The sequence below is a fragment of the Miscanthus floridulus genome, chromosome 15 (assembly GCF_019320115.1).
Source record: "Miscanthus floridulus cultivar M001 chromosome 15, ASM1932011v1, whole genome shotgun sequence".
Lineage (NCBI taxonomy): Eukaryota > Viridiplantae > Streptophyta > Magnoliopsida > Poales > Poaceae > Miscanthus > Miscanthus floridulus.
Genome location: NC_089594.1, coordinates 63,423,050 through 63,433,432, shown reverse-complemented (window position 1 = coordinate 63,433,432; position 10,383 = coordinate 63,423,050). Strand labels below are relative to the sequence as shown.

General features: G+C 47.6%; 1 protein-coding gene across 1 annotated transcript; it reads left to right on the top strand.

Annotated features, from left to right (window-relative positions):
* Positions 1-1,482: 1,482 nt before the first annotated feature.
* Positions 1,483-8,305, top strand: LOC136507552 (uncharacterized). The gene is made up of 2 exons (XM_066502237.1): positions 1,483-1,561; positions 5,742-8,305. Exon 2 carries the CDS (start codon positions 5,789-5,791, stop codon positions 8,303-8,305), a length of 2,517 nt encoding a protein of 838 aa, XP_066358334.1. The 5' UTR covers positions 1,483-1,561; positions 5,742-5,788.
* The last annotated feature ends 2,078 nt before the right edge of the window (positions 8,306-10,383 follow it).

The following is a 10,383-nucleotide window of genomic DNA, read 5'->3' as shown; positions in this document are numbered from 1 at the left end:
CGCCATGTACCCACCTACCTCGATATATAGGGGGAAGGTCGGATCCTAAGAGAGGAGAGGATGATTCCAGATAGATCATTCGAGTCCTCATTGTTCAGCTCACGTGTTGCACCGAGAGCAGAGAAACCCAGAGAGGGGCACCGAGAGCTCCTCCACCGCTCCCGTCGTCTTCCTCCTTCCGACGAGGGGGAAGGCTCCACCAGCAGTGAGGCATCCCGAGGATCAGCACCGAGTGGCCCCCTACCAAATCTCTCTCTCTCTTTCTCCCTTACATTCTGTTGTGACCCACCAGATTTTGGGTACTCTTGAGTATAAGGATCATCAGCTGCTGGACGTAGGGCACCGACGGCCCGAACCAGGATAAACAGTTGCGTCCCCCTCTGTGATTCTTGTGTTCTAGAGTCCACCCGAGCCACCGGAGACACGCACTCTGACACTACCACGAACAACAATGCTTGCCGCGGTTTTGACCCCGCGACAACATGGTCCCCAGTAGATAGCTTTAATTTAATTTTGATGTGGATTGGATCGTGGTAACCATAATCATATCTTTGCGAAACAATTCATATATATAAGAGTAAAATTAATGCACCATGAGTCCTTAAACTTTTCATGGATTCCCACTTGGGTCCTCGAACTTAAAAAAGTGACCATTTGAGTCCTCAATCTAGTGTGGACTTTCATCTGGGTCCTCCTACTAAAAAAGTGACTATTTAGGTCCTTCAACCAATTAATGTCACACCCGAGTAGAGGTCGATATCTCACCATGTCAACTCTATAAGCCTATGTGGTTATGCCAGAATGGATAGGGCCAAGTGATCTTGCATGAAACCCTTCTCCTCTCTCTCCTCCCCGTCCACTCCCTCCTGTGCCTCCCATTGGTTCAGCACCTGACTCGTGACTACGCCTGTGTGCTCGCCTGTGCTTTGGAGGCACACACTCAGCACCCATGCAGTAGAAAAGAGAGGTGGACTCTGGAATGTGTCCCCTATCTCTTGCGGTCCACCTTTCTTGTATATATCACTTGGCCCCATCCACGCTGGCACAACCACGTAGGCTTGTAGCGTTGATGTGGTGAGATATGGACCTCTAGTCAAGTGCAACATTAGTTTAAGGACCTAAATGGTCACATTTTTAGGTGGATCACCCAATTGATAGTCCACAGTCGATTGAGTACCCAGATGGTCACTTTTTTAGTTCGAGGACCCAAGTGGCAATCCATAAAAAGTTTAAGGAGCCATGTATATATACCAAATATAGTGTGGGCAGAAGGTAGCCCACGGCCATTGTGTCATTTAGCTATCGCGGTGTAATTTTTATTGGTGGAGTGGTTGGCTGGTGCTCCGATCCGAGCCGCTGGCTTGCCTTATTAGATCCCATTCATGCTACTAGCAGCTGTGTCTTGTCAGCTACTCGATCGATACAAATACAGATCGAGTGTCGAGGGAGTGCGGAAATCTGCTGCTGATGAGTCCCTCCGACATGGTACTCAACCAACGTACCTAGATACTGATCCTCCATTATCATCATCATCGACTGGCAGAGAGCAACAGGAAGCGAGGTACATTATTATTAGACTCTTCTTAATAACCTGATTCTATCTAGCTACGTACTGCTTGTTTCCTTCAGTTATATAAGTCAAACTTCCATGCATATGCATGCATGCACACATCAATTTCAATTTAATTCATGATATTACCAGCCTGTGTCAAAGACATCATTTATGCCGCATGCATATGATCGACGACGCCTGCTGTCTCCATTTCATGTCACTCTTATATATAGAGTCTCGTCCTAGAATTCAGTTTGTGCTGCTGCTAGTGCTCGTAGCTACTACCACACTTGCTTGTGAAGATGCTGTTTGGTTCGTTCGGCGGCCACAGCTAGCTTAGCTGATTCTAGTTCATTTTGCTACTACCACACTTGCTTGTGGCGCCGATGGATTTCGTCCTAGGCGTGGCGGGCAGTGGCCGGTAACCAAGCACCCAGCAATCTATGCCTACGGCAGGCTGTGCATGTCGTTGAGTACAGTTTTATGCTATTTTCCATTCTTTCAGCTTTATTATGTTTTTTTTTCATCTGTACATGTCATTAAGTACAGTTTTACCATATGACTTAGCAATTTGCATCATTTCCTGGCTTTTGTAACCTCAATGCATATCTAGCTCACAGACTAAAACCTGACAGCTGAAATATATATAATGTCATCCTTTAGAGATGACAGCAATATTTGGTTTGGACCACAATACAAAGACTTAATTATTCCATCAAGCAATTTCACCTTAATTTGCAAAGAATCCAAAAAATAAAACAGTTATTCAGTCCTTGGTCTCGCTCTCTGCATCTTGCTAATTCCCGTCCTGTCTGGTTAATCCTTCAAACTCTATAAAAAATGTTATAGCAGTTTTTACAATTGCGAAGGTCATTTTTTTTTTTACTGAAAACATGTTTTTGACTGATAGTTTTGCTTATGTGTGACTGAATATCTTATACTTATGACGTACTTTAAATAGACTGTAGACATTAAGTTTTGCTTATTATTTGTGATGTAAATTTTATGGTTACATTCAGCCTTTTGTACTCTCCGATGGTATTAATTATTTGCAATCAAGCTACTGCAACTTTTGTCCCCGCACAAATATGTTATTCTTTGTTGTTAGGCCTTTATGTACTGTTGCGCTCACACTTTATTATGTATAATTAAAACGCTTTTTTTTGTCGACACATAGAATCTAGTACTTGTGATTAGACAACCTTGGTTACATAAGGTTTTTGTTGTACAATGTACCACCTACCCAAAAGTACCACCTACCTGTGCGTTTTCAAAAGTTTCACGGGATCATGTTGGGAAAACATAATGTATTGGTGACCAGGGCGAGAGTACCTTTTCATGCATGTGGATGGTACGTAATAATTAAATTGGATACCCTAGCCCAGTGTCGACCTTAATGGTTGCGGAGTGCTAAGCATTTTTTTGGGCTTAAACATAATTACTCAGCACAATTGGAAGACATAAAATTGTAATGAAAATAATAAAGCCCGAAACTTATTTTAATTCAGCCCTTTAGGTGATTTGGCCCAACACTATGCGGTCCATAGTGTTCAAAGTAAAAGAAAAATTAATTTACTTTTTCCTATTTAAGTTCGGCCCAGTAGGTAGTTTTATCCAGTGCACTTCCTCCCATGCTCGAGGCCATCTGATCGCATCGGACGCCTCACATCGCTCTAGCCGTATAGAAACCCAATGGAGGCGTTTGGTTCCTGCATCCTGCCCATCCAGGCCCCGACGATGCAATGGATGCATGATCGGATGCCTGGTTTAACCCACCAGCCAGGTTCGCACGATGCAAACAGCAGGCCGCCGGCCAGGCTCACGGCGTGCGGAAAAAAACCTCGTTCTTCCAGAGCCTGGCTCGCTAGGTGCCGGTGGACGCGCGCATGCATGCTGTGAGAGTGAGAGCTGTGGGCAGCGGGCAACCAAATGCCTTCCGTTTGTAGCCTGGCTGCATGTGTACATGTACCAAACAATCTGTACTTGCAGCTGCAAAGCCTGGCCGGTGGCAGCCTCCTTCGCCGGAGCTAGCCAGGCCACGTCCATAAAGCAACCAAATGCTCCCTAACTTTTCTCCTCTTTCCCTTCCCCATTCTCACATAAAACGGCGGTGCTACGCATTACACGCTCACGAGCACGTGCATCAGGAGAGGGCCAGCTGCGGCGGCAGGGCTCAACCACGCGCCTGCTCCCGTGGCTGGGTAGGGCAAGCAGGTCGCACTCGCCCGCAGCCGGCGCATCGGGGCAGCGCCGAGCTCTCACCCGGCCTACGCGCCGTGCCTGCAGCGCCCGGGGTGGTGCTCCCACACGCTCGCCTTACGGCAGCGGCGGCGCAACACCCGCGTGCCCACGTCCGGGGCTCCCCTTTCAAACCGCTAGCATTTCTCTTCTCTTGACAACTGCAGCAGCGGCGGCGGACGCGTTGGCGGCCTGCACGTGCGCGCGCCCGTGAGAGAGAGCTCCGGGTCAGCTGAGGAGAAGCATGGCGCCACTGAGAACCCTTTCGCTGGAGTCGCGCGCTGCGTTGGCTTGCGCGCGTCTCCGTCCAGTGGAATCTAGATGGTGCCCTTTCACTGCGGCGGCCCGCGCGCACGCACGGGAAAGACCCCGGCGGCGGCAGCACACGCCCCTTCGCACGGCGGCGGTCCTGCGGCGGCCATGGCGCCGCAAGGTGGCCAGCCATCTACAGCAACCAAGGCACGTCCCAGGACCAGCGACGGACGACGAGCTTAGCTTGAGAGCGCGCTGCATTAAGTCTACCGCCCTTCCCTAGGTCTGTCCCTGCTGCACACCGAGGGGGTTTTCTTTGTCAACAATGATGGCTGGTCATAGTTCTGTCCCTGCCCCTGATCAAGGCAGAGTACAGACCTTACTCGAAAAAAAAAAAAGGCAGAGTACAGACCGAGTTGCTGCTAGTCTTTAGAGGTCTTCGTGACCTCCTGCCATGCACAGTGAGTCCTCATGCTCATGCATTCATACATCACACAACCATTTTAGAGTTTTCACACTCTATTCTTGTGATCAATCCAACAATTCCTTCGATCTACACATCAATTGATCATGAGCAATTCCTTCCATATATATGTTACTTATTTTCCTTCCTGTCAATCAGTTACCAGTTAGCAATCACCACACAATAGTAATAAACTAACAATTCCCTCCAGTTACTACCAAAAACGTTGAACCGAAAATAAATCAGGCAATAATCGTCAATCAGCCAATTACGCACCCTACTAAAATTTGGAAATCGCAAATCATCCATCAGTCAATAAATCAAACAACTAATTATGCACCCTACCAAAAATGGGAGATCACAAATCATCAATTCTATAAAATATAAATTTGCTGTGAACTGTATTTTTTTTATAAATATAAATTATTTTGTTTGTTTTTTTTTCAAAATATGTGCCTGTGGCATATGTGCGTCTCTACTGGTTGTATAGTATTTAAAACAGGCATCCTTCAACAGGCTTTGGGCCGACCATGATAGATAGAAAAAAATGTGGCAATTATTAACAAATTTGAGGTTCCTAAAATAAGAAACGTCTCCATGATGCTATATGTGTTTTTTTAACGGTACTACTCCAACCCTTCCGAATTATAGGTCGTCTTGGTTCTCTAGGTATATATATATTAGATGGGTTGGGTCCCGCTACAGAATTAATATTCCGTAGCCAGCTACAGCTTATAATATATATATATATATATATATATATATATATATATATATATATATATATATATATATATATATATATATATATATATATATATATATATATATATATATTGCCATGTATATAGGACATAGCGTATATCTAGAAGCATAGCAAAAGCTATGAATTTAGCAAAAGCCAAATAGACATGTAATTTAGGACAGATGGAGTATATATATGTAACGAGTGGATATCACATTTAATTTGTGTTTACATGACATGTCAACTTTTATACTATCAGTTTCATCGACTAAACGATAGCCTGTTATTATTGTAGTATATTATTACAAAACGAATGTAGATATACTATCAGTTGCATATATTGACTGATTGATCTGGGGAGCAGCCGGCCCGGCCACACGGTATATCAGTATATGCATATAGATACATGTATCTCTTTTCACTGATAATAATAAGGAGAAAGTCAATGCAGCAGGTCTCATGCTGTAGTTTGATATATATGGGTGCAGCAGGTCGCCGGCAGCTTAATTGGAAGGCCGCCCGCTCTTGTGGATCGACCATGTTCTGGCTCGGAATGATCCTGACCATGATTTTGGCACAGTCGCTGCAGCGGTGGAGCGAATGGGGGTTCCGGATCACTGTCGTCTCGAGCTTAGGGGCAAATCTTGTCGTCGGCATCCTGTCCGGGACACGGCGGCGCTCGGCGCCCCGCTGGTTGTGGGCGTTACTAGGCGAGGTGGCTAAGTTGGTCGTCTGGCTTGCGTACCAGGTCGCTGAGGCAGCGACGACGAGCGCACTCGGCAGCCTGTCTCTCTGCGGCTCCGATGCGTCGCAGGAGGAGAAGCAGGTGGTCGCGTTCTGGGCCCCGTTCCTCCTGCTGCACCTCGGCGGCCCGGACAACCTGACCGCCTACGCTCTGGAGGACAACAAGATCTCCAACCGCAAATTGCCTGAGATAGTCGTTCAGATTCTGGTGGTCATTTATACCATCTACAAGAACACACATCGCGGCGGCCGCAGCTGGGCTCTGCTGCTCGCGGCGTCCGTCGTCATGCTCGTCGCCGGCGTCGTCAGGTACGTGGAGAGGGCGAAGGCCCTATGGAAAGCCAACTTGGACAACATGCAGGAGGACGCCTCGTCAAGCAGCAACAAGGACGTCTTTAAGATGCTGAAATGCAGAATCAAGAGGGCGAAGAGGCAGGGGCAGTCGTTCCGCGACGGAGAAGCGCTGCTCCTTGCTCAGAATCTGTTCCCCATCTGGCGCCATGCCCTGGTCGATTCTTCTGTCGATCCAGCTTCACCAAGGCAGCAAGCCAGCGAGATGATACTCTCGGAGTGGGACTGGGAGAGCATGTGCATGGTGGCCGAGATGGAGCTGTCCCTCATCTACGAGTTCCTCTACACCAAGGCGATCCTGGCACACACCTGGCACTACTACCTCATCCGCTTGTTGTCGCCCCTCTTCACTGCTGCTGCCGCATTTCTCTTCTGCTTCTGGCTTCATCCTGATAAGCAGCAGCAGGGCGATGATGGCCACCGGGTCAGGGGATCCTTTGTCGGGATCACCTACGCCTTGCTGGCCATTACCTTCCTCATGGATGTGGCATGGCTGCTGAGAGCCCTCGGGTCGACATGGGCGTACGCCTACTTCCAGGCCGCCGGAAGAAGATGGTGGTGCAGCATCCACCGCATCGTCGTCCGCCTTGACCCGTTGCAGCTATTCTGCCGCGATCCGGTCAGCCACAGGCGGTGGTCGGGCACCATCGGCCAGTACAACTTGCTGGACGAGTGCACTGCCACCCCTACGACTCGTCCAGAGTGGTGGCCGGTGTCCATGCCTGGAGACGACAGACCCAAGGAGTTGCGGTATCTGTCTAAGCTTCCTCAATGCGTAAAGAAAGTGCTGTTCGAGCGAGTGACGGAAATATTGCAGCAGGCCATTAATACTCAGGAGAAGGACGATGAGAAGAAGAAGAAGATGTACACCAGGTTGGACATCAGGACACGCTGGGGCCACAAGGCCTTAGACGAAGTCAAAAACGAGGAGAATGTGTATCGATTCGGCGAGGAATTCGAGGAGGACGTCCTCATGTGGCATATCGCCACCTGCATTGTCCTGGTCCACCCGGACATCCGACGCAGACAGAAAGGAAGAAGAAGAATACTTGCGAGGTCAATTGAGGTGATGTCAGAATACATGATGTTCCTTGTTGCTGTTCGCCGACAAATGCTACCTGGCCTTGTCCTCCACAGCCAGTTGCAGGTAACCCGCGAGAAATTGGTTGAAATATGGAATGGGGGTGAGCGTAGTAAGATACTACCCCTTGATGAAAAATTACACAAGAATAACAAAGAAAAGCTTGCCATGATCCTGCGACGCGTAAGAATCGAGATGACCGAGGCGACTGTGCTACCGATGGATCAAATTCAAGGCAACGAAGGTACGCAACTTCTCGTGCATGCACGAGACCTTTATTTATACCTATCAGGCGACAAGCGACCTACTGAAGAAAGCGGAGCTGCTCCGTGGTCTCCCCCGCGGGTGCCAGATGAGATGCTGGAGTTCATCTTCCATGTGTGGGTGGATAAGCTGGTGTACGCGGCCGTCCGGTGCAGCAGGGAGGCCCATGCCAAGCAGCTCAGCGCCGGTGGCGACCTCACCACAGTGCTGTGGATGCTTATCCAACATGCTGGCCCGTTTTGCATTGGAGAAAAAGCAAAGAACATCTCCTTCGTTACTGCACCCATCATACCTGCGAAGCCTAAGAAGGAGGAGGAGGAGAAGAAGAAGAAGGAGGAGGAGGAGGAGAAGAAGAAGGATGACGCGAAGCCACTGCCTCGGGCTCCGCCTCCGCCTCCGCCTCCGTGCTGTCCCGTGTGCCCTCCGTACTACCACCCATCATACCCCCCCGTGTGCCCTCCATACTACGGCCCATCATGGCCCCCCGTGTGCCCTTGGTACCCCCAATGTCCCCCGCAACATGAGAGACCAGGAGACGAACCTGAGGAAGCCAGAGAAGATAAACACGAAGATTCTTCTTCTGATGATGATGAGGATTCCGAATCCGAAGAATAATATGTTACATTATTGTATTGTATTGTATTGTATTGTATTGTATTGATGCCCTTGAAGGGGAGTCCAAACTATGTATAATAATATATGGCACTAGAGGCCTCTTATACTTTTGTGCAGAATCAAGTTGTACGGAATGATGAAGTTCGGATATAATACATGTGTTTAATTTGATAAAGCTAGCACAGAACAAACTCTATGCATCTTTCGAGCTGTTTGGTTTGCAAAAATGTAACGTATACATTACCTTTACACCTGTTTGCTTCCTACGGTCTGTAACCATTTCCATATAAAGCTAGCTGGCAACCAAGCATCCCTAGCGTCGATTACACTATTATCTGATTCCATTTCCCATTGCATTATCACTCACTGACACTAGTAGAGAAACTACTTTTACTCCCGGTTCGCAACCCCCTTTAGTCCCGGTTTTGGAACCGGGAGCACGAATTCGGGACTAAAGGGCCCCTCCTTTAGTCCCGGTTTCGCGCCCGGGACTAAAGGTGGACCTTTAGTCCCGGTTGGTAATACCAACCGGGGCTAAACCCTTTAGTCCCGGTTGATAATACCAACCGGGACTAAAGGTTTTTTTTTCTTTTTTTTGTTTCTATTTCTATTTTCACGCTGCTACCAGGTTTTTTTGTTTCTATTTCTATTTTCCTTTTTTTTTTCTATTTTCACGCTGCTACCGAACTAAAGGTTTTCTTTTTTTTGTTTCTATTTCTATTTTCTTTTTTTTTCTTTTTTTAATTGATGATTCGTTTTGGTTTTTGAATACGCATTCTACGCTGCTAGAATATACGTACGTTTATAATGTTCAACATTTTGTATAAACTATAGTACGAAGGACCTTTAGTCAAGGATCAGCGGTACAATCCCATAGAGCAGATCCTGTTCAAGTTCGTGCTGCATGGTTCGAAAGCTGAGCTTTTAAGTTAGCTTTCACTTTTCTGAACAAGCGAGGTGGTGCTAATAGGTGGGACTGGCCAGCAATTCCAGTATATTGCGTACTGGGCCGGCCCATCGAAGCTCCTATAAACACCCGGGACTAAAAGACCTTTAGTCCCGGCTGGTAATACCAGCCGGGACTAAAAGTATATCTTTAGTCCCGGCTCGTAATACCAGCCGGGACTAATTGATTTCCTACGTACGTAGCAGCAAGCTAGCAAAGAGACACGTACTGACATGTCCTGATGGTGAACAGCTACGTACTAGTCTCGGACATGTCTCGGACTAGTCTCGGACACGTAGCAGCAAGCTAGCTAGTTCCTACGTACTAGCCGGGATCAGCTAGCTATCAGTACGTACTATGTAGCAGCTACTCTACGTACTAGTCCCGGTTGAACAAAACGTCGCTCCCGTATTCGGTTGGAGACCTTTAGTCCCGGTTGGAGACAGCAACCGGGACTAAAGGTTCATTTCTAATCTCGGACGGAGCCTAACCGGGAGTAGACTTTTACTCCCGGTTGGAGGGACCAGCCGGGAGTAAAAGTTAACATTTAGTCCCGGTTGGTAGCTCCAACCGGAACTAAAGGTCCCCTGCAACAAAAGGCTGCCACAGTAGCCGTTGGGCAGGACCTTTAGTCCCGGTTAGAGCTATCAACCGGTACTAAAGGTTTCTCTAGTCCCGGGCACGAAAAATACCGGGACTAAAGCCAAATTTCGAAGTGGATCAAAAGTCGTTTCTCTACTAGTGTGAACCAAAGAGCACCTTTCTTCTTATTGATAAATGCGTTAGTGATACACACACACCACACCTGGATGCATTCCCTAATTTCAAACTTTACACCATACCAGAACATAGCAGCTAGTTCAAAAGCCTTTGCTCCACCAGGAATATCAGATATATCAATGACCCAACTGTGTCTTCCCCTTTATCGATTTTCTCCAGGATACTATACGCTTCTCCAACAGACCACTTTTTGACAACAGAGGGAACTGAAACAGCCACCCAAAATCAAAGAAATTAGTAAACCAGTTGCATGCATGAAAAATGAAAAATGGTGTCAAACAAAGAAGCAGCTGCATGAATCATTATGGTGAAAGATTACCTTGTGAAGATGGAAAGACTGCTCCCCGACTAC